Raw genomic sequence first — 24,997 nt, forward strand, 5'->3', positions numbered from 1 at the left:
CGTGTTGTGCCGGTACTTTGTTTTCACTATGAAAGACTTTTTAGGATAAATAATGCCTGAAGGTTCTTTGAAGTGTTTCATTAGTCGGAACCAGTGCTTTTTTTGTAAAAGAAAAAGGTGCCGGAACTCACATATGTCATACAACCCGCCTTGCCTACCCTACAAGGTTCCATCCAAAAAAAGTGCCAGAACTCCATTCTGAGCATTCTATGAGAAAAAAAAGCCCTGGTAGGAACCATGACATTATCTTTCTACCAGTGTTTGGTGTCATTTCTCCATTTTTCCATAACTGGTAAACATTCCATGAAGTTAACACAGATTCATCTATTTTATTCTAGTTATTCACTAGTGATGTATAATTTGGAATTACTCACTTTTTCTGCACACACTCCTAGCTATCTGGTTTTTCACATTGCATTCTCTGCATGTAAAAGTACACATTCACGTCCCCAACCTACATTCTCTTGTGTTGATGTATTTGTTTAACCATGAATAACATTAAACAACCCAGATACCCAGAGAATATCACAAGTCCTCGTATCTATTTCATGTTTATCCATCCACCTCCAGGGGACTGTCTACAACTATGCAAACTTTTAATTTCTTAAAGAATACAAATACAAATAACCATAGAAGTAAAATAGAAAAGGGAAAAAATGAAATATTAATAGACAATGTATTTTTAGAAAATAACAGTGATAAGTTGTATCTTATTTTTCTATAATACAAAATTACCAGTTATAACAAAATACATATATGAAACCTAGACAACACAATCATATTGGCTGATCTTTTTGATTGATATAAAGCCAATTCAAAAGCTGAGAGTTAGATACACAAGTGTTCTTCCAGAAATATATAATGTTTTGGAAGCTATCTAGACATAAGAGTATATCCAAAGCTGCTCATAAAGGAATACCATGTTTTGGGTATGCAATGTAATTAAACATTAAAATCTAAAAACGTTTTAATTTTTCCCCAAGAACCTTGTTTATTGCCATCAGTACCCTTAATAGAGGGGTCCCCAACCCCTGGTCCATAGACCAGTACCGGGCCGCAGCATGCTAGCAACCGGCCCACACAAACAAGAAAAACCCCATCCACAGGATGCAGGCGGCACACAAAACCACGGAAAAGCCTTTCCACGTAACCAGTCCCTGGTGCCCCAAAGGTTGGGGACCTCTGCCTTAATAGAATCCTAAAAGCCTGGGCTGCAAAACTCTGAACAGACAGCAGGTGGCAGTATGGTTCCTCCTATCAAATCCATTGGATTTTTTTCCAAGTGACATATGGTACCCCTGTAGAACAGGGCTTTTCAACCAGTGGTACAGGTACCACCTGTGGCACATTGGCACCTGGCAAGTGGTACGCGACCATCCTAGAGAAGTAGCGGGGAAGGGGAATGAGCTGAACCGGTGGCATCACCGCACATGCCTGAGCGAGAGATGCCTGGAGCTGCAGGGCTGTCAGGGCTCAGTGCAAGTTCCAGGATCAGTGCTTCTTCGGGGCTGTCAGGGCTCAGTGGAAGTGCCAGGATCAGCGCCAGGCTCCAGCTGGAGCTCGGCACTGATCCTGGCGCTTCTGCTGAGTCCAGAAGAAGTGCCGATCAGCTGGAATGTTGCAGCATCTCCAGGGTCTTGTGATTTACATTTAGATGCTTGGCAACTGATTCATATTTATGACAGTCCCAGTGTCCCAGGGTCATGTGAAGTGACCAAAACCTGCTGCAACCACCCAGCAGAGCTGGGGGGAATAAAAACCAAACACCCCCCACCCCACCCCTGGTGCCAATCCTCAACAGAAATGCTCAACAATGAAAACCTCGGACAGGAGGAAGAGCTCCGCCAGGCAGGCAGGCAGGTGTCTTGCTTGGCTGTGGCTTGGGAGGCACTTTTTCAGTGCCATTGTAACTTCGAACAGTCACTAAGCGAACTTTTGTAAGTCAAGGACTACCTGTACTTCATCACTTTTTTCCTTTTTTTTTTGGTCATCAAGTTTTTGACACCTTGCTAGGCGACTGGTGGTAGTCGGATGTTGCCATATCCTAAAAGTGGTACAGTGGGTGAAAAGGTTGAAAAGCCCTGCTGTAGAATATACCTGAATGCCAGCTATTGAAGCTTACTATGTAAAATCTGGCTTGGGAAGAACAATAGCAAGAGAAAGAAGGCTAAATTAAGTGGGGAGCAAAATGCAGTTCTTGGCCCTGAACTTAATTTGGCTCGGCTGTAATACAACACGGATGAGTGACCCGTGGCTGCTAACAGGGCCACGGGTGGCCTCCCGGCAACTTTCTAGCAACCTTTAGAGATCCAAGATTGTGCTTCTGAAATTCAGTGTCTTCCCCCACCCACCCACCCCAAAAAAACAAAAAACAATTTTTGTACAGATTTTAGGGGGTTGGTTAGTTTAGAAAAAAGGAAAAGGTGGAATATTAAATACTTTGAAGAGGCGCATTAGTCTGAAAGAGAGAAAATTCAAGTTGCTAAAGGAACCAAATAATTTCAGAGAGTTGAGATGGCAGAGCTGAGGCATGAGTAAAGTTCTTGCTATGGGCATATTATTCCTCATGGCCAGAGCTACCAACATGGGCCCAGTCCATAACAATTATCAACAGAAGGCAGCCCTACAGCCAGAAGGAGTTCACATCAATTCTTTTTCCATAGATCATTTATCAGGCCAAGGCAATAAAGAGTTAAAGGTAAAAAAAAACCAATATAGTCTTTCCCAGACATTTTTTGACTCAAAATGGGTATCTCCAAATTAACTTATCAGCAGCTGATAACCTTTGGTCTCACCTCCCCCCTTTAAAACAGCCTGCCATTCAGTTGCTGGGAATAAACTACTCCCATAAAAACTATAAAACTGCATGCCATCCAGTTCCTTCTTCTAATGAAAGGATCTGTTTCTTGGGAGAGATCCTGTTATTCTCAGGAAAGGAGGCCAGAGATGACAATTGCCTACTAACTCTTATCATGAATTCCCTTTAGGGCTGACTCTGCCTCTGGCCATACCACCTACGTGAGCATTCTTACTGCTTGACTAAAAGATCTTTTTTTTTTGGCTAAAAAGAAAGCCAAGGACATATATGGCTGTTAAAGCTCAACAATTTCACAACAATATAATTGGTTTACTCAATGCTCAGGATGCCGATTGCAAATATCTACAATGGGGACGGGCAAGGAAATACAGCCCTCTGGATTCCACTGGGGTCCCAATTCCCACCTGTCCAAGTCTAAGAGTGCTGAAATCCAATGCGATGACCAAGAGATAAACTCTCTTTGTTGCCTCTCGTGGGTGTCTGGAGTTTTGCAATTGAGATAGTGTAACCCTGCTTAGTCGATGTGCCCAATGTGCAGCATCATGAAAGTTTCAATCTGAAAAGTTTGGCAGGGTGGGTGGGTGAAGGGGAATTGTCCTAAAAGATCACAAAGGTTTTTGAAGTAGGAGAGGATTATTTTAGGGAACTCTTGCTGGCAGAGATCCTTGATATAACAAAATCTGCAAAGCTCAGGCAGCCTCTTGCTCAATAGATTTTGATACCTCCAAAGTCCAAGGTAGAGACAAAAGTCTGAAGCCAGCTGGACCAAAGATTAATGACTATGGATCCTGCCAGACAACAGAGAGAGTCATCAGGATGATAACCTTGAATTCAGATAAATCAGTAACTCAGTTACCATGGAAAATACATAAACAAAAGCCCTTCCTTTCTGCCTCATCATCAAATAGAAGCCTGAGATATTCATCAAAGAGTCATTGAACCCAAAGAGAGAGAAGGTATGTGTAGATTGAGAAATGGAGTGATATCAGACAGGTTTTTTTTAAATCTGTAGTTTCTGTTGAATTCTCCAAACTGGAGGCCTACAAATTTAACAGCACACCAAAACAGAACCAACCTAATGAACCCATCTTGCAACTTTCTTTGCTCAATCACCTCTCAGAAATCCAATAGTTCAGCTCTCATCATTGACAAGGATAAAGGATTCCTAATAAATTCATCATGATTCTAAGAGATTTTTGGTATCTACTTGAGGCATAACCCCACAACCTCCAGGCCCAGTTTTTATTCAGATTACTCTAATGAATGCAGATCTCATATCTGGTTCAGAATTTACTTAGAGAAACCCTTTGCTTGAATGATGGGTCTGAATCTAGCATAGGAAATGACCATTGTAGAACTTATCTCTTCATAGGGATAGCCCTGATTGAAGATCAGCAAAGTAAACTGGTACCAGGTTAGGAAGAGTTGTCCTGACGCTTGCATTAAACTCTTTTTAAAGAATGTGCACATGCAAAGAGACCTTTGAATCTCTTCCCCCAATTGTTTTCACAAAACCAGAAGCAAACAAAGTACATCCCTTTCTCTTGAACTTCCAGGCCTTCCAACACCGTCTCTGGTAAGTTTACGTCTACCAGCGGAGCAAGATGGCTGCCTCAAGGGACAGTTGCTAAGAGGCAGCCCAGAGACTAGCCTGCTGCCTTAGAAACACTATGGAAAGTTTCAACTGCCTTGTTGATTTTTTGCACATGGAAAGAGTATCAGGGCGCTCCTGCTCCAGACAGCAAAATGTGCTTCAATGTTCCTTAAATCTTTTCCTCTCGGGACCCCTTCTCTTTTTAAAAAATTACGGAGGATCATAATTTTGTATGGGCTCTATGTACTGACATTTACCGTATTAAAATGATAATTGATGCATTTCATAGAATATTTATCGATTGAATCATGTAAAAATAACAAACCCATTACCTATTCGCATAAACACTTTTCAATGAAAAAAACATTTTTGACAAATAAAAATAATAATGAGAAGAGTGACATGGTTTTACATTTTTGAAAATATATTCGGTATGTGGGAAATAATTTTGCTTATAATAATTCTGAATAGCTAGGTTGGGGGGGGTGTCTTTAGACCCCATTCTAAGAAACACTTGTCAAGATTATGTTTGTTATTGTGCTTGCTGAGGGTGCTTTGTCCTTTCAACCCTTTGCAAATTATTTTTCTGTGTTTGGGGAATAAGCCCTTCTAGAACAGAGAAGAAGCAGAAGCTCAGCTGAGACCCTTTACTATCACAATATACTTTACTATTACCAGGCTGTGGCCTAGTTCCATAAGATGGTCTGAACAGGCAAAGGAAGACAGGGACAATCGGAAAGGACGACACACTAAGTTAATTTTCTTGGTATTTATGACAAAAAAAGGCAAACATTGCAAAAACAAATTTAAAATAATTAGGGCCTACATGTATGTATATGATGTAATTTTTTCCAGCATCAGAAAGACTATTTTTCCCCCAATCACAATATTTTTCCAACCAATCTTTATTTTCAAAATATATGCTAGCAATAATATGGAAGCGATAACAATGTGCTTTGTAAATTTCACCATAGAAATGTATAAGGAGTCCTGTGATCTACAGATTATAGACATCATAGTTTTGAAAGGGCTGGATGGAAGCAGACTGCTAGAATCAGGAAATAAGTTAAATAGTGCAAATCTGGGCTGTAAAGGGAAAGAAAGAAGGCAATTTACAAGGTGACAATACGCAAACGTTTGAATTTATTTATTTATTTATTTATTTTATTTAGATTTATATACCGCCCTTTCCCGAAGGACTCAGGGCGGTTTAGTGTACAGGGCATTTAAAAAACAGTCAATACAAACGTTAAAACAAATTAAAAGAGATTAAATAGAACCCTGAGAAAATTAAAACCCAGTTAAAATTAAAATTAAAAATATTCTCAGCCTGGGCCAGAGAGCTCGAAGAGCCAGGTCTTCAGGTCCCGACGGAATGAACAGAGGTTGGGGGCAGTCCTATGAATGACTATTGTTGTGAAAACAGCCTCAAAACTCTGGATATTTGATTTTAAGGCTATGCCTGCTGGACAGAAGACATGAAGACAAAAAGGAGATATGCCCTTATTTTGTCAGCCTCTGGTAACCTTGCTGAGGACTCCTTTGCACAAAGGAGCAAACTATCACCTCTGAGGGGTTTCATTTATATAATGGAATGCTCTCAAGAGATTATGTGGAGAGCAACAGAGATAAATCTCACTCAGAAATGGCATTTTATAGAGAACGAATAACAAATGCAATGGAATAATTATAATGATGATAGCTGTGCCAGAATCAGGAATGAGAGAGCTAGTGCCATCAAAGCTGAACTGTGCCCTCTTGGTGGTGGCTCCATCTGGGTCACATGGCTCTGCCAGGCAACACCAGCACCTGGAGACTAAACCTACTTCTCTTTTTAAGTTCCCCCTGACAGGGGTCTTCAAACTTGGCCCTTTTATGATTTGTGGACTTCAACTCCCAGAATTCCTCAGACAGGCATGAGGAATTCTGGGAGTTGAAGTCCACAAGTCATAAAAGGGCCAAGTTTGAAGACCCCTCCTGTGCTTTGAGGTTCATCACTTACAGCATCAAAGATGCAGTGGGAAATGAAGATGGCAACTGGGCACAGTTACTCAGCGCCACTTAGGCTGTTTGTCAAATGGAGGCCTTTTTAATGGAAAGCCAAGGCAGGAGTCAATTGTAGGCCCCATCTTATGGTAGATCCTGGGCAGCGAACTCCAGTTGCCAAGTGACGGTGCCAGTCTTCAGTGTTCAAATGTAAACTGTGAATGAAGTAGGGTTAGGGAGCTGCCTAGATTCAAAGAAGAAAAGGATGATTCAGAGCATGTGTGGACAGCCACACTGCCCTTGTTACAAGTCCTTAAAGAAATTGAATCTTTTCCTGCATTTGCAGGGAGTTGGACTAGAAAATCTCCAAGATCCCTTCCAGCTCTATTCCGAATTTAGTTCATTTAGTTAATTTGCACAGTTGGTCTCATGGGATCCCAATAAATGTTTGATTTAAAGAGGAGACTTGCAGTAGGCTTTAATTATCTCTTGCCCTTCAAATCCAGGTCTCTATGCAGCTCTGATATGAAGTAGTTTTATTATATTATAGTTATTTAATCAACATCTAGCAAGGACTGTGGAAGTTGAAGGAAGCCAGAGAAGGTGAAAGGCTAACTTAATTCCATGTGGCTGCCTGCCAAAGCAATGCAAGGCATGATATGCAGCTTGGTGCTGCCCTCTAGTGTCTATGGAAATATTAGTATCTCATTAGTCTAGTCTTAAGCACACGCAGGGTCCCCAACCCCCGTTCCGTGGACCAGTACCAGTCTGTGGCATGCCAGCAATCGGTCTGCACAAACAAGCAAAGCCCCATCCACGGGATGCAGGCAGGCAGCACACAAAACCACGCCCCCTCCGGTCCGTGGAAACACCTCTCTCCACATAACTGGTCCCTGGTGCCCAAAAGGTTGGGGACCTCTGTACTACAGTAGAAGCACAGTTGTAGGAAAGCACTTTCCTAACAATGTAGTTTCCGTCCTTTATATTAAACTATTGTTCTAGACCAAAATGGGTGAGAAAGGTTTCCTTCTGCTGCTCCTCTACAGTTTGGGCTCCTGGATATGCCCAAGGCCTGTCCAATGCTGTGAATTTGAAGCTAGCGTGTGGTCATCTGAATTAGTAGCTTTAATAGCTTTATCATGCATCAGTCTGAATAGTCACCATTCGGTATAATCTACACTGGTGAACATCATCACATCTTGTCATAATTTCCACAATTAAATGCTGCACTGCATGAAGATGAACTTAAAAAAGAATAATACCTCTCTTGAATCTCCATTGCTCAGCTAAATGGAGGATTCCGCCTGGTTAGCATTTAACCAGGCCCGGGTACAGCACGGAGACGGCATTGGTCACGCTGGTGAATGATCTTTGGCGGGCTCGGGACAGGGGTTGCTCCTCTGTCCTAGTCCTATTAGACCTCTCAGCGGCTTTTGATACCATTGACCATGGTATCCTACTACAGCGTCTCAGGGGGTTGGGAGTGGGAGGCACTGTTTTACAGTGGTTCTCCTCCTACCTCCTGGGCTGCTCGCAGTCGGTGTTGACAAGAGGGCAGAGGTCCGCCCCGAGGCCTCTCGTTTGTGGAGTCCCTCAGGGGTCGGTCCGCTCTCCCCTCTTGTTCAACATCTATATGAAGCCACTGGGTGAGCTCATTCGTGGTTTCGGGGTGGGGTATCATCAGTACACTGATGATACCCAGCTTTTTCTTTCCACCCCGAACCAACCCAGTGATGCCCTCGACGTGATGTCCCGTTGCCTGGAGGCGGTCCGAGTTTGGATGGGGAGAAACAGGCTTCGACTCAATTCCGCCAAGACTGAGTGGCTGTACATACCGGCATCTCGGATCAACCAGTGTATTCCATCGCTAACTATGGGGGGGTGAGGTGTTACCCCCCCTGTAGATAGGGCCCGCAACTTGGGCATCCTCCTGGACTCACGGCTCAGTTTGGAAGATCATATAGGAGCCGTGGCCAGGGGGGCATTTGCCCAGGTTCGCCTGGTGCGCCAGTTGCGTCCCTATCTGGACCGAGATGCCCTACGCACAGTCACTCATGCGCTTGTGACCTCCCAGATAGACTACTACAATGCTCTCTACATGGGGCTGCCCTTGAGGACCACTCGGAGGCTTCAGCTGGTGCAGAATGCAGCCGCGCGAGTTGTGATGGGGATTTCCCGATACTCCCATGTAACGCCTCTTCTCCACGAGCTGCATTGGCTTCCAGTTGCCCTCCGGGTGAGATTCAAGGTGCTGGTGATGACCTATAAAGCCCTAAATGGCATGGGTCCGGATTATCTTAGGGAGCACCTGCTGCCAGGATCAACTTCCCATTGTCCTGTGCGCTCCCACAGGGAGGGCCTCCTCAGGGTCCCACCGGTCAGGGAGTGCCGGCGGGCGATCCCCAGGGGGAAAGCGTTCTCGGTGGGCGTGCCTGCCCTATAGAATCAACTGCCTGTGGAACTCCGGATCACCCCCAACCTTCACTCGTTTCCCCGGGACCTAAAAACTTGGCTATTTGAGTTAGCCGGCCTGGACTGAGGGGTTTTAAGGTTTTAAGTTTTAAATTTTAAACTTTTGGGGGGCTATTAATTTAATTTTATTTTAATTTGTACATTGCACTGTTTTAATTTGCCCTGTAAACTGCCCTGAGTCCCTCGGGAAAAGGGCAGTATATAAATCAAAACAAATAAATAAAATACTGCTAAGCTTCTAAGCCGCCCTGAGTCTTTGGAGAAGGGCGGGATATAAATGGAATTTAAAAAAATAAAATAAAATAAACTAGGAGATCACCAGGGAATATTAGGCTACCCTGGAAAGTTCTAAAAAAAGACAAAGCAATTCCATCTAGTTGCCAAGAAAATTGTCAAGATACTTTAAAGTCATCGAAAATCAAATTCAGCTAGAACAAGGCTTTACGTTTAGCTGCCATTTCTTTGCCTTGTTCTAAATTAAAAAACCATTTTCTTCCTCTATTCCACTGCCTTTTCCAACTCTACAATAGCCCTTCTGAAATTCTATTCTGTAATCAGAGCGACAGAAAGTACTGTAATAATATTGTAATTCGTGTAATAAAATTGTGGTGTCAGTTGCGTAAATGGCAGGTTGAAGTAACAAAATGTGTGCCACATCTTTGGAATGCAGCTCCACCCCCTGGACACTGCTGTGCAAAGTCACAATACAAACATGGAAGAAAAGGTGTGTCGTGAGGTCACAACCCATGTTTTGCCAGTTGGGCATCATCGTGGCTGGATGCAGATGCTTACATTTGTAGCTGTTGCATATCTAATCGAAATGTTCTAAGTTCTCTTATCATGATAGATAATGATCTGTTCTGAGATGTCTATTTCTCCCTCACCCTTTGAAATATCCTGCTGTCTGAGGTGAGTCTGGCCTGCTCCTTCTGGCCTTCAGGAGGAACCTTAAGACCTATCTCTGCCAGTTGCATGGGACCTTTCAGGCTGGAAGCGGTTGGTGCAGTGACTGAAGGCACCACACCCCTGCTCCGTGTGATTTTTTACTCTTTTTTAATTCTTGTCATTTTAACTGCTTCCATATTTACAACTGTACTTTACATTTCTATTTTATTGCACCGTAACCAACCCAGAGTCACTCTGGATGGCGAGATGGCAGCATATAAAATAAATAAATAAATAGGATTTGCAATATACTGCAAACCATAATGACAGCTGTCATAGGCCGCATTTACGCGGCCGCACTGACAGCTGTCAAAGATGACACATGCGCAGACGCTCCCGCGAGTACACGCGGCTGTTTGACAGCTGTCAAACGCCGCGCATGCGCATTAAGCCGCGAGCTGTCAAAACCGCGGCTATCCCACAGCGACAGCCGCGAGCTGTCAAATACTGACGCATGCGCATTCACTACCCAACTGTCAAACTCGCGGCAAGCCCCCGGCGGCCGCCGCGAGCTGTCAAAGTTGGCGCATGCGCAGTCGCGGCGACGAGCTGTCAAAACGCCGGCCGCCCGCCAAAACCAGCTGACAGGATCCCCTGCCTAGTTACCCGCTAAGCGTTGTCGCTGGGGAAATTCTGCCCTAACAGCTGACTGATTGGCCCCCTGTTCTTGGAGGGAAAATGCGCCCAGCTGATTTGCTGTCCCGTTTGACAGCTGCCTATATAAAGCATGTTTGTTCACTGTTCCATTTGTCCGGGCTGACTAAAATAAACCTGTTAACGAAGACGCGTCTCCCTTGTCCTTCCTGCCGATAAACCAGGATTGATACGAGATGTCTATCATGATGGATACAATATGTTCTAAGATTTCTTTCCCGATTAGTCAGTGAACATTCAGATCTCCATAGGCATATACCGTACAGTATGTAACTATGGTCTTCCCAGTTGCAATGTATGGCAGTGAAAGCTGGACCATAAGAAAGGCTGAGCGCCAAAGAATTGAGGCCTTTGAGCTATGGTGCTGGAGAAGACTCCTGCGAGTCCCTTGGACTGCAAGGCGATCAAACCGGTCAGTCCTAGAGGAGCTCAACCCTGACTGCTCTTTAGAAGGCCAGATCCTGAAGCTAAAAGTCAAATACTTTGGCCACCTAATGAGAAGGAAGGACTCACTGGAGAAGAGCCTAATGCTGGGAAAGATGGAGGGCAATAGAAGAAGGGGACGAAAGAGAATGAGGTGGCTGGATGGAGTCACTGAAGCAGTAGGCGTGAGCCTAGATGGACTCCAGAAGATGGTAGAGGACAGGAAGGCCTGGAGGAACATTGTCCATGGGGCCGCAATGGGTCAGACACGACTTCGCAGCTAACAACAACAACATGTAACGTTAGGAATTATTTGATCCTAAGACATATATTAACTCTCGTTTATAGTCCATCTGAAGGCAAACAGGCGTACACAGAGAGAGCTTGCTGCCATTTTAAAAAAACAACTTTTCTGGATAAGAGCCCACTTCATCAGAGCCACAAAAATGCCTTATCAGCTACTATGAGAATAATAAAAGGAGAAAAAACCCCAATAGCACTGAGACAGTCAGGAATGAAATGGAAAAATATGTAGGCAACGAAAAATATAATGCAACTATTAATGCTTGTAGTTCACTGCTCACCTACTTTTTTAATCCTACTTGTACATGAAAGTGTATCCCCCAGATAGGAACAACATTTCATGATTGGGATGAACTCCATATATCTGGCTATAAAGTGACAAAAGCCTATGCCATAATGTATATATTAAGTTCCACAAGATTCTTTATAAATTTCACAGTAATAATTGGGATAGGGAGGAGTCTATAGGATAAAGAGCCTTGGTGGAGCAGTGGGCTAATGCCTCCTTAAGTAACACCAGCTGCCTGCAACTAGTGCAGGTTCGCATCCCACCAGGCTCAAGGTTGACTCAGCCTTCCATCCTTCCGAGGTAGGTAAAATGAGGACCCAGATTGTTGGGGGCAATAAGCTGACTTTGTAATAATGCCGCTGGTGTGTGTGTGTGAAAGCCCTAACAAGCAGGCATATACATAGAATGAAGGCTACTGCTAAGCTTGTAAGCCGCCCTGAGTCTTCGGAGAAGGGCGGGATATAAATGGAATTAAAATTAAAAAAAAATTAAATTAAATTAAAAAATTAATCAGTCCAGGCAATAAATATATTGATCAGAAGTTAAGATATGACAAGTGGGAGGATGCCGTTCAAAATATATAACAGCTGGCACTTGAAATAATTGATAAAATAGGCATTCAGTGCTGTTACCACTTCTCACATTTGTTTGATGGGATTTTAATACTTTTCAACATAGGCTGATAACTAATTTTGATTTTGCAGACCTCTGAGGATTTTTTTGGGGGGGACCCCAAGGGATCCTATGACCACACTTTAAAAAACACTGTTTTAAATAATCATACATTTCTAGTATTTCTTAAGATACAGAACATTTTTTCAGGGGTTATCTGCTGTTCCAATCAGACAGACTCTGAATGACAAATGCTGTATTTTATATGCAGGATCATTCTTTGAAAAAAACAAATTTCTTCCAGTTTTAAATAATTGTTTTCCAAAGCTGAAGTTGAGTGAAATTTTGTTTACAAATAAAAATTTGAAATGGAAATACAAGCCAGCTTAGCTCATCACAACTCAGTCACTAGGTATATCTTTTTATCTTTCAAGCAGACGATTGGAGTCTAGCTTTTTAATCAAGATATATTTGTCTGTTTACATATTTTAGTCAGTTGATATTGAATGAACCTTTATTGTCAAAGTACAACCATGTATACGTTGAGATTGGCTGAGCCTCCCTTCGTGCCCCCATCCCCAACTCACAGTGACACAAACCCTCCATCTTATTACACCATGTGAGCTAATTGCACAACACACCGGCCTCACAAGTCAATCATGCATAAAGTTTATAAAATTATTTCCCATTCAAAAGCTTAACAGCCCATGGATAAAAGCTGTTCTTCAGCCTGTTGGTACGGCTGGCTATACTCCTATATCTCCTACCCGATGGTAGGAGAGTAAAGAGATACCGTCCAGGGTATGAATCATCCTTGAGAATTTTCCTCACTCTTCCAAGGCAGCGAGCCCTGACGATGTCATCCAGTGGTGTCAGGGGACAGCCCACAATGTCTTGTTCTGTGCTCACCACCCTCTGTAATGCTTTCTTATCCGCAGCTGTCAGACCAGCATAAAAAGGTAAAGGTAAAGGTTCCCCCGCACATGCGTGCTAGTCGTTTCCGACTCTAGGGGCCGGTGCTCATCTCCGTTTCAAAGCCAAAGAGCCAGCGCTTGTCCGAGGATGTCTCCGTGGTAATGTGGCCGGCATGACTGGATGCCAAAGGCGCACGGAACGCTGTTACCTTCCCACTGTAGTGGTCCCTATTTTTCTACTTGCATTTTTACGTGCTTTTGAACTGCTAGGTTGACAGAAGCTGGAACAAGTGACAGGTGCTCACTCTGTTACGCGGCACTCGGGATTCGACCCACCAAACTGGTGACCTTCTGATTGACAGGCTCAGCGTCCTAATCCACTGAGCCACCGCGTCCCTATTATACCAAACCACAATACAGTACGAGAGGACGCTCTCTATAGTAGACTAGTAAAAGGGTTATTAGCCGTTGTTCTCCCCTGTTCTTCCGCAAGACCCTGAGAAAGTGAAGTCTCTGTTGGGCCTTTCAGGTAAGATCTTCACAGAGGTAGACTCCCTGGAATTTAAGGGAGGAAACTCTCTTCGCACAGTCTCCACACAACTCTCTCCACATATTACAGCAAAGGCTCTCTGAAGCAACTTAAGGCTAGGGCATTGTAAAATATTATTAAATAACGAAAACTAGTATGTAAAAATTTTAAATAATGAAAACTAATTTATATGGACAGTGACGTGACTGTTAAGTGAATCCAGCTACCGGAAGCTATCTGGGAACGTTACAGATGGTGATCATCACACGCAACAGGGACACTCTCTCTCTCTCTCTCTCTCTCTCTCTCTTTCTTTCTCTCTCTCTCTCTCTCTCTCTCTCTCTCTCTCTCTATATATATATATATATATATATATATGTAAAGGTAAAGGTTCCCCCCACATGCGTGCTAATCGTTTCCAACTCTAGGGCCAGTGCTCATCTCCATTTCAAAGCTGAAGAGCCAGCGCTTGTCTGAGGACGTCTCCGTGGTCATGTGGCCGGCATGACCCGTTGCATGGACAATATATCAGGGCTTTTCATAGCAAGGTGTCAAAAACTTGACCAAAAAAAAGGAAAGTAAAAAAGTGATGAAGTACAGGTAGTCCTCGACTTACAACAGTTTGCTTAGTGACTGTTCGAAGTTACAATGGCAGTGAAAAAAGTGCCCCCCAAGCCACAGCCGATGAAAACACCTGTCTGCCTGCCCAGCAGTGCTCTTCCCCCTGTCCGAGGCTTTCATTGTTGTGAGCATTTCTGTTGAGGATTGGCAGCAAGGGTGGGGTGGGGGGTGTTTGGTTTTTATTCCCCCCGTCTGCTGGGTGGTTGCAGCAGGTTTTGGTCACTTCACATGACCCTGGGACACTGACCATCACAAATGTGAATCAGTTGCCAAGCATCTGAATGTAACTCACAAGACCCTGGAGATGCTGGAACATTCCAGCTGATAAGCGCTTCTTCTGGGCTCAGCAGAAGCGCCAGGATCAGCGCCGAGCTCCAGCTGGAGCCTGGTGCTGATCCTGGTGCTTCCACTGAGCCCTGACAGCCCTGCAGCTCCAACCATCTCTTGCTCAGGCTTGTGGAGTCCTGCCACCGGTTCAGCTCATTCTCCTCCCGCACTACCTCTTTTCTAGGATGGTCACGTACCACATGCCAGGTGCCAATGTACCACAGGTGGTACCCTACCACTGGTTGAAAAGCCCTGATACACACACACACACGTATGTATGTATGTATATGTATAAGGGACGCGGTGGCTCAGTGGGTTAGGACACTGAGCTTGTCGATCAGATGGTTGGCAGTTCGGCGGGTCGAATCCCGAGTGCCACGTAACAGAGTGAGCGCCTGTTACTCATCCCAGCTTCTGCCAACCTAGCAGTTCGAAAGCACGTAAAAATGCAAGTAGAAAAATAGGGACCACTACGGTGGGAAGGTAGCAGCGTTCCGTGCGCCTTTGGCGTCTAGTCATGCCGGCCACATGACCACGGAGACGTCCTCGGACAAACGCTGGCTCTTCGGCTTTGAAACGGAGATGAGCACCGGCCCCTAGAGTTGGAAACGACTAGCACGCATGTGCGGGCGAACCTTTACCTTATGTATATGTATATACATATACATAAGACAAATATATATGCCAGTTGCCAATCGTGGGGACGCTGCAACTGTTGTGTGAAAAATAGTCATGTCACTTTTTTTGATGCCATTTTAACTGTAAATGGAGGCCTACTTGTAAAATAAAACATCGTATTCTGATGCATTCTATCTTGGATGTTGTCCCCTGATAGCCAGCAAGCTGGACAAAAACGGGAAAGGAAGGCAAATAAAATATTCTTCATGGGTAAAACCTTTGTCCAATGCAATATTGCTGGCAGGAAGGTATGGGTTTAGGAGCAAAATACCTAGAATGGAAACCGTTAAGACAATTTATTTTAATTGCAGGTTCGTGTAAAAACATAAGTAAGTTCAAAATCTCCGATGCCTATCCACATTTTCATTTCCTCATTCTAAAGTTTCCAAAGTCTCTGATTTTCAGATTATGGGAGGTCCAATATTAATTTATCCGAGGCACCAGGCTGCGGTATATTCAGTAACAACGTCACCGCCGGAGAGCGAAGATTTTTTTTAAAAAGGAAATTTTCCTATCCAGGCCTTCCGACGTTTGTTCCCTCGCGCTTGGTCTCCATCACCGCTCTGGGGTGGTGAACCGCAGAGCCAATTCGCCCCTTTGGTTTCTCGCCTAATTCCCTCCCCCAATTTTTTTTTTTTGCCTCCGCCCTTCTGAGGGAGGTGGTGCCGCCTTCGCTATAATCACGTGACGGGCGCATCCGGGCCTTTTGCCTTCTCTCGCTCATCCCAACATGGCGGCCTCAGGTGAGCGGTGCTCCGCGGGACACGGGCCTTGGCTTGAAAGACAGGCCGGCAGGGCCCGGGTTGATCTCATTCCAAGGCCGGGTTGCAGGGGAGAGGCCTGCAGTGAAGCGTCCGCGGGCCCCCTCGGCGTCTCTTTTGGGGCCCGCTGGGCGCCGACGAGGGCGGCGGCGGGGGGGGGGGGCTAAAGCCGGATCGGCGCGCGCCGTGGTTTCGAACGCGACAAGCGGCCTTGCTGATTCTGCTTTCGGCCACGCGGCTTTCTGGAAGGCGGGCGGGCGGGCGGAAGCAGCGCCGCGTGCCCGAATAAGTGACCGAACGATCTGCACGTGCGGGCTGGGGAGGGGAGGGGGAGCGGGGGGGGAAGGAGGAGGAGGAGGAGGAGGCGGCGAGCAGATGGAACCTTCGGCCGCATTCCAATGCGCAGTCGCGACGGGTGAAGTCGGGGGATGGGAGGGGGGAGGGGAAGAAGAACCTGGGCGGCACCCACGTGGGTGTAAGCTCCTGATGGCTTCCCCACAGTCTGGGCCAGGGGTAGGCAACCTCGGCTCTTTTATGACTCATGGACTTCAACTCCCAGAATTCCTGAGCCAGCCAAGCTGGCTCAGGAATTCTGGGAGTTGAAGTCCACGAGTCATAAAAGAGCCGAGGTTGCCTACCCCTGGTCTGGGCTTAGGAGCGAGATGTGTGGTGTAGTGCCGGAACGCGCGACGAGAGTGAGATTTGGGCTGGCCTTCCTCGCCCCGCGGCCCGTCATTTTCACTTTGGCAAGCCCCGCTCGCTTTCTGCCAGCGCTCTTTCCCCCCGCTTCTCTCCCGCATCTGGAGAAGGAATTAATAATAATAATAATAATAAAAAATACTTAAGAGCTGAAAGGTGCCCGTCGGGATGTGTCTGCGTGGTCACGAGGACGTGAGGTGGCGTTGGGCCCTCAGCCGTTGTTTGCCTATCTCAGGGGTAGGCAACCTTGGCTCTTTTCTGACTCGCGGACTTCAACTCCCAGAATTCCTGAGCCAGCATAGCTGGCTCAGGAATTCTGGGAGTTGAAGTCCGCGAGTCAGAAAAGAGCCAAGGTTGCCGACCCCTGGCCTCTCTGGTGAATGTCTCGCCATGACGTAAGAAGATTGGCCTACCTTGTGGGAGGCCCGCTCTTAAGGGATTTCTGAAGGAAGGGGAAACGCTGTTTAAAAAATAAATAAATAAACGTTCCGGGAGCCTTAGGTAAATGTTGTGTCATGTGTCGTCCTCTCTAGAAATGGGAGGAGGCGACCTTCCCTTTCTCGGAATGGGTGTGTGTGTGTGTGTGTGTGTGTTGAGGGGGGCACTGCCTAGTTTATGCATGCAGTAAAGTCTGCATAAGGTTCCTTTTCTCTCACCTGCCCTCCCATGCTCTTCGTCAATTAAACGTCCTGTGTATTTCTAAAAATGGGGTTTTATGTTCAGGCTCTTCCTAGAATAGCTCTGTATGCTGGCTGATTACCTTTCTGACATTTGCCACGGGGTGTGTGTGTGTGTGTGTGTGTGTCCCCCCCCCCCCGTTATAGAGAGCCTTATAACGCCACTGCCACAATTGGGGGGGGGGTTGTTGGAATGTGGCATTGTGATATATGTGGTAGGATGAACTCTTTTATCACTCCGACCTATAGCATAGGCTTTTAAAACAGGTTTTTTTTAAAAAAAAAATTATTCAGTCGCTAAGTCGGGAAAGGGCGGTATATAAATGTAATAAGATAAATAAATAAATAAATAAGTCTGCCTCAAGAGCATGCCCAGGCTCTCCTGCCCTCCATTGTCTCCTTGAGTCTGTCCAAATTTAAAACAGTAGTTCTCTTTTTTTATAAGTAGAAAGCCAGTAAATCGTGAAGCAGATTGGGTAGGGCGTATGCATTTTATGTTCTTCTGCTTTCCTATGTGTTTGTGAGTGTGCGTTTACTGTTGGGAAACATGAATCATGAATGACGTCCCTCATGAAAATATCAAATGATTTGGATGACTTTTAGCATTTGGTTATCTTATATGAATAGTTAAAGCCTACCCTGCAATCCTCTTTTCAGCGGGTTTTTGGCTGCCGCTGTTATATGCGTACTCCAGATAATGCTGCTTATGTAGCTTTGTTCTTGGAAGGAATACCTGGGCTTGAAATGTACTACTTATCAGGATCCTTGAATAGAATTTTGCGATTTAATTTTGAAGCTTTTATTTGCAGGGTTTCCTCATAACTATAGATCATAGTGTGACCACTTTTTAATGGTAAAGCCTTAGTTAATTTCTAATTGGCTACATACTTCTATCTCTAGTTGTTTACCCTTATCTGCCATTACTGTCTCAAATACACTATTTGCCCAAAAGGCACTTTTGGAAAAAGGATAGATCTGTGATAGATTTAATAGGATTACCAGGTAGCAGGATTGTTCCTAGCTTGATTGATGAAACATATTAGAAGAATATTTAGATGTCAAGAATTTTATCACATTATTTCTCAGAAGATTAGTACTGGCAGAAAGTTTCTTTAAAAAATAGCTTTTTGATTTCCAGTATTTTTTACCTGCATCTGCATGTTATCTAGGAAGTGCATTCTCAGTTCATAAGGAATGTAGCAAAATTTTCTAATTTAGATGCGATTCCCCAGAGGAAAGATGACAAATTGAATCATAATAATTAAAAACATTTACTTAGGGATCTTAATCCCTCTTCCCAGCTGGGTGCATAGAATGCACATGGTTGTTTTAAATGTACATATAATTACAAAACAAATATAACTGCAATAGAAATTGGTTGCTAGCCAGTATACTGTAGATATTTCTGTAGAAGTATTCTAAAGTGTACTATAACTTGACTGCACCAATCACTAATTTATGCAAGAAGTCCAGCAGAAAAAAAAGTACTGTGTAAGTACTATGGGTCTTTTTTCCCTTCCATTCAATGATATCCAGTTCTTGGAGGCTGCCTGGATAAGTCCTTGCAGTTTTCTTAGCAAGTGGTTTGCCACTTCCTACTTCCTGGAACTGAAGAGAAAATGACTAGCCCAAGTTGGGTCAACCAGCTGTCTTTGTGCTTAAGGGTGGGACCAGTCTTTGAGTTTCTAGCTGATGCCTTAACCACAGAAACCAAACTAGCTGTATTAATCTAAACCTTTTAGGAATAGCACCATGTAGTAATTCTAAAAGGTTTAGATTCATTTAAATTGTATTATGCAATTCCCAGACTGTGACTGATCCTTTGTCTTAAACAGAAGTCCTGTTGCAAGGTTGCCCACACTGTGACCAACACCCAATTGTTAGCACGTGAAACAGATCAACACAGTTGAAACTTTGGGCTTTCCCAGAACTCAGGCATATATGCCCCAATGCCTGTATGTGCCTTCAAATCAGTGTTGATTTGAAATACTGTATGTGCCTTCGAATTAATCTTAGTCTTAACCTTGGGTGCTTGCCTGGAGAAATTGTTGCAATATTCTTGGCCAAATTTCAAAAGTGGTTTGCTCTTGCCTGCTTCCTAAGGTTGAGAATGACTGGCCAGTAGTCACCCCACTGGCTTTGTGCCTAAAGCTGGACTAGAACTTATGCTCTCCTGCTTTGTAGCCTAATACTTTAAACATTATACCAAGGTGGTTCCCAATATTTGTCCCAAAGCTATCTGCAAATTCATTGTCCGATGCATAAATATGGGAACAATTTGCTTCATGCTGGAATTCTGAAAATTAATATTGAAGGTGTATTTATCACTTTATAAACATGATCTCTCTATATTAAACCTATTTTGTTTTTCAAGATAATGCTAACAATAAGGGTGTTTTTTTCTCTTCAGGTGGTTTCCCCACTCCCAAACGAGCACCTAGAAATTGCCTGTTATCTTTTCCTCATTTACTTTATAATATATATATATATATAGTTTGGAACAATAATGTCTGTGTGAATTAAGTGTGTATAATGTTCAGTTTATTTCCCCACACTGCATTATTTCCAGTCTAGATGCTTTTGTGGGTAGAGTGGGAATATAGGTGAAAAGGACAAAAAAACCTAGATGTATTGCTTTTGGCTACATTTTTGCTATTTCAGGCAGATGAAAATTAATAGCAATATTAGAGCCCTCTCTGGGTGGTTTACAAAGTCAGCCTATTGCCCCCAACAATCTGGGTCCTCATTTTACCGACCTCGGAAGGATGGAAAGCTGAGTCAACCTTGAGCCCACCATAATTGAACTCATGGCAGTGAGCAGTGAGTCAGCCTGCAGTATTGCACTCTAACCACTGCGCCACCATGGCTCATATAATAATAGGATAATGTATATAAATGTAATATAAATGTAGATTTGATCTGTTAACAATCTGATGATCTGAATATATGTGACATAAAGTTAGGTTTGATTTATATCAGGATATGTTTTGGCAATTTGCTCAACAGAATATTATTTGGAATGTTGTTCCGGACTCTTGTCTTGGTTAAAGATTACTTCCATAGCCAAAGAGTTACTAAGCACACCATAAAGATAAATTTATACAGTTAATAGCAATGTATTTGACATATACTGTTTGTCAGCACTTAGACTAAGCTTATATATCACTATATATGTGAAATATTCATATTTGAAATAAAATATGAAAGATTCCCAAGCAAAGAGACAGTCTCTCCCATTGCACTGGAACGATAGAGTACGTACCCACAACATGGAAAAGTGAGGGGGAAAATTAGGATACAGAATAAAGGCAGCCTGTTTTCCAATAGCTTGGAAATGATTTTCACATTGAGGTTTTACCTCTGTGCTTCTTCTTACAGCTCACTATAGTTCCCAAACTTGCCAAAACAGATTTTGAGGTTATGTGAGAGACTGAAAATAGGAGATATACAGTTGGCTTCCATTCCAGTTCCATTAACAGAAGAGTTTTATAATTCCATTTAATGAGGTTGAAAGCATATATTGAGTTAAAAAAAACTAACATAATATTAAGCTATGATTTCTTTAAAGAAGACATTTTTAGTTTAGCTCAAATAACATTCCAAGCTCAAACCAAACAAACAATTATTGTTTTGTAAGAAGGATAAATCAGCATTTCATATATTATATTAAACCAAAAATCCTGGTTTATAAATTACAGAGTTCATATATACACTAGGGTGAAATGAAGAAAACCAATACCACTCGGTGTTATTTGAGAACCCATTTTTGTTGTTTTGAACCCATAAACAGATTTATATGAAAATTTTATATTTTTAATTGGAATCTGAAAGAGTTTATTTACCATGATTTGTTCTGGTTTTCCAGAGTCTTCGCTTCCCTAATCTGGCTGTTGACACCAGTAATTAAACCTGGGGCCTTGCATTCATATAGCATGTATTATGTACCAGCTTCTCTCCTCTATGATAGTAAAATGTTTAAGGCAAATTTGTTCATCATTACTTCATAGATACTGTACATCCATGTAACTTGGATGTACGGAAGCGGTTTATCATTGCTTTTTTCTCAAGATGGAAATGGTTTATCATTGGTTTCTGAGTCTAGCCCATAGTCCAGTGATTCTATTTCTAACAGGGATGTTTAAAATATGGAATCCAATTGGCCTCAAGGATTCCAGTCTCCTCTGGATATGCAGAGCTTGCTTGTGGAGGTCCTTATATCTAGAAAGTCTAACTAATGACACAAATAAGGCAACTCTTCATGTACTTAAAGGCACATCTTTTGCCAGTCTTGCCATGAAGTCATAATGCGATGATGTAATTGAAATTATCACAATGTGGAGACATGATGGAGGCAAATAAAAATGTCTCTGTAAGTTGTCTATAGGGATTACACTCTTAATAAGAGACGGGAGGGAGCAAATAGTTTAAAACCATGCCGTTTATCTTTGGTCAGGGACTGACCAAGTACTATGCAGGTTGCAGAAGAAAGTAAGTAACATGAGCCGAGAGCAGCAGCTGAATCATTAAATATTTGTAAAGCATTGCCAATCCATTTTATATATTGGCCCCAATGTCTTACCCTTCGTGCAAAATTCTTAGGGTGCAACTGTTGTACAGGAGAAGATATAACCCTAACAGAATCTGCAGGCACCCTGAAATATTAGTAAAGGTGTTATGTAATGAACTCTCTTATTAGCATTGGATTGTTATTCTTTTAATGTTGCTTCCTTATTAGTTTTCCTTAGTAATTGCAGAGACAAAATCTACATTGTTTACAGTAGCCTCTGAATGCACATTGCCCTTTAAGAATAATGCAAATATAAAGGAAATCTTAGCACACTGTAACTGTCTTTGTGATACCAGTTTTTGGAGAAGGACATTTATCCGTGTGTTGAGCTCATATTATACGTTTGCTCCAGAACAAATTTGAAGCAGCAACTAGTCACTCCTAGAAATTGAAAAGACAGTGCTTTTATAACATAGCATTATTTAGCATGAATTGACATGGGAATAAAGATTTTCCCCCAATCTTTTATACCATTCTCTTTTTATATTTGCTTTTCTCATCGTTATATGTCCTTAATTTTTTCTCTTCATATATCTTTTTTCATTAGGGAATTTATTTTAGGCCACCCTGTATACCTTTTTCTATTGTTTTTTATTCAGTTTTCATTTATGCTATTATAATCAGTGTCTCAGGATTTTTAAATTTTATCTATATCTATATATCTAGATCAGACATGTCAAACACAAGGCCCGGGGGCCAGATCCGGCCCGCGAAGTGGTTTCATGTGGCCTGCAAAGCCATCCTGGAAACAGTGAGGGAACGGCCCCCACTGCCTTGGCCCTGGCCCAGAGACCCTCCTTCTGCCAGAGACCCTCAGATCTGTCCCACTCCTGCCCAGGCCCCCATAGGCACCCTTGATGTGAACGATGTAGAGCTGGCCACGCCCACCCAGTAGGCCATACACACACTAGCCACGTCTACCCAGTAGGCCATGCCCACCCTGGCCATACCCACCCGGCCCCCTGAGGGCAACCACAATGCTGATGTGGCCCTCAATGAAATTGAGTTTGACATCCCTGATCTAGATAGATAGATAGATAGATAGATAGATAGATAGATAGATAGATAGATAGATAGATAGATGATAGAGGATTAACTACCATTTGAACAGATGGTGACATTTAACATTTAAATTAAATTCTTAAAATTAACAGCACTTTGTGGTTGGCAGCTGAATTCTTTCTACTAGTCAAATTACAGACAGTTACCGTAGGACCAGATCTTTTCTTCTTCTGAATTTTGAAATACTGTTTTTGAAATTATATTAATATGATACGAATTTTACAAATACAGGATTTTCAGTCTTGGGGACAAATTTGGTTAGAATTCCCCAATTTACTGCACGTATTCTGGTAAGATATACTATGGGTGGGTTTTGCCATGACTTGCAGACTTGGCTAATTAACTCTAAGGTTGTTTCGGATTAATATGATCAGTGATACAGCTATGTTTATTTGGCAATAATCAGCTGCCTATCTTTTATGTTGCGGGTATATGAGTACTTTGCAGAAATGGGAAATGATTAATATAGAAACCATCCAGTTGTTTCAGGAGTACTGTAGACTACTGTCTTTAAAAAGTACAGGTCAGATTCAGATATTTTTTTCTTCCTTGGAAATCAATGGTCAGTTGAAGTTTATCACTTTTATGAACATAGACTGCAATATTTACTGAAATTGCACACCCCTAAGAACATAAGTAGCAGAGTGAGCGCCTGTTACTTGTCCCAGCTTCTGCCAACCTAGCAGTTCAAAAGCACGTAAAAATGCAAGTAGGAAAAATAGGGACCACTCCGGTGGGAAGGTAACAGCGTTCCGTGCGCCTTTGGCGTCTAGTCATGCCGGCCACATGACCACGGAGACGTCCTCGGACAAGCGCTGGCTCTTTGGCTTTGAAACGGAGATGAACACCGGCCCCTAGAGTCGGAAACGACTAGCACGCATGTGCGGGGGAACCTTTACCTTTACCTAAGAATATAAGTAGCTATTCTTTGATGAATTCTGTGATAACTGTAGAAAGTTTTGTTATTTAAAGACAGTAGTTTGTTAATTATAATAGGGTCTCTTGCAAATACATTTATCGACAAGCAAGTTTCTTTTTAAAATATAACTTTTATTAAGAATTTTAATTACATTAGTAAAAACAACTACAAACTAAAAGAAGATAATAGGGGGGGAAAGATGTGAGCAAAAATGCTTATTTTAACCCTGATTAGATAAATCAGTTTTGTATTTCTTCTTTCTAACAGTATTAATCTTTAATCCAATCAAATATTGTCGTTGGATTTAATTTCTTTTTCATTCTTTTTTACCCCATTGCTCAGATTGCTTCAAGTCTTGAACAAGCCTCTTTTATAGCTCTAATAAGAAGACATTTTCCATGTCATTCTCTTGGTTTATCATTTCTATTTCCTTTTTAATTTTTAAAAACATAAGTTATTTTGTATAAAGCCAGTAAAGCATCCTTTTCCAAATCATTCTCTTGGGTCTTTCATTTGCAGTTCCATTTTTAGTACTTTTTCCATCTTGTCAGATAACATTTGTTCCATACCTGTCATTTCTTCATTAGCATCTTTTAAACCAGTGGTCCCCAGCTTTTGTGACTTGGCTGTCTGGCAGGGGTGAGAGGGGAACCAGGCTGCATGAGCAGTGGGCTGACACACCTGTGCATGGAGCTCAACTTGCATAAGTTGAATTGCGTGTGCACGTGCGCTGGCCCATCGTTTGTGCAAATCAAGTTGTGCATGCATGAACGGCGGCCCACCATTCACAGGGCCTAGTTCTGAATAGGTCACAGCCCAGGGGGGATGGAGACCTCTGTTTTAGACTTAGTCTATTCATAGAAGGATATATGATTACTGACAGTAATGTGTGTGTGTGTGTGTGTGTGTGTGTGTGTGTGTGTGTATTAGTATAGTTACTAATTTCTGCTCCATTCTTCAAAGATCTCTAATATTTCCAATATTTTACTCTTTTCTATTGTTTTATAAGTCCCAAAACTGGTCATTTTTCTTCTCTTAGGATTTTTAGTTCCCTCTAATGTCCATTTTCTAAGGCCATTACTTTGTTATGACTTAAAATTAGCCAACATAGTCAAAATAATCAGATTAGAAACTTGACAAGAAGCTG

At 42.8% G+C, this 24,997-nt stretch overlaps 1 protein-coding gene across 1 annotated transcript in view; it reads left to right on the forward strand.

Moving 5' to 3' along the window:
- The first annotated feature begins 15,886 nt into the window (after window positions 1–15,886).
- The window catches only part of EIF4B (eukaryotic translation initiation factor 4B), a 35,638-nt gene continuing 26,527 nt past the window's right edge, over window positions 15,887–24,997 (forward strand). The window contains exon 1 of the mRNA XM_083356714.1: window positions 15,887–15,908. Coding sequence (XP_083212840.1) covers window positions 15,896–15,908 — 13 coding nt within the window. The 5' untranslated portion in view covers window positions 15,887–15,895. The remainder of the gene's footprint in view (window positions 15,909–24,997) is intronic.

This window comes from Vipera ursinii, assembly GCF_947247035.1.
Source record: "Vipera ursinii genome assembly, chromosome: 2".
Lineage (NCBI taxonomy): Eukaryota > Metazoa > Chordata > Lepidosauria > Squamata > Viperidae > Vipera > Vipera ursinii.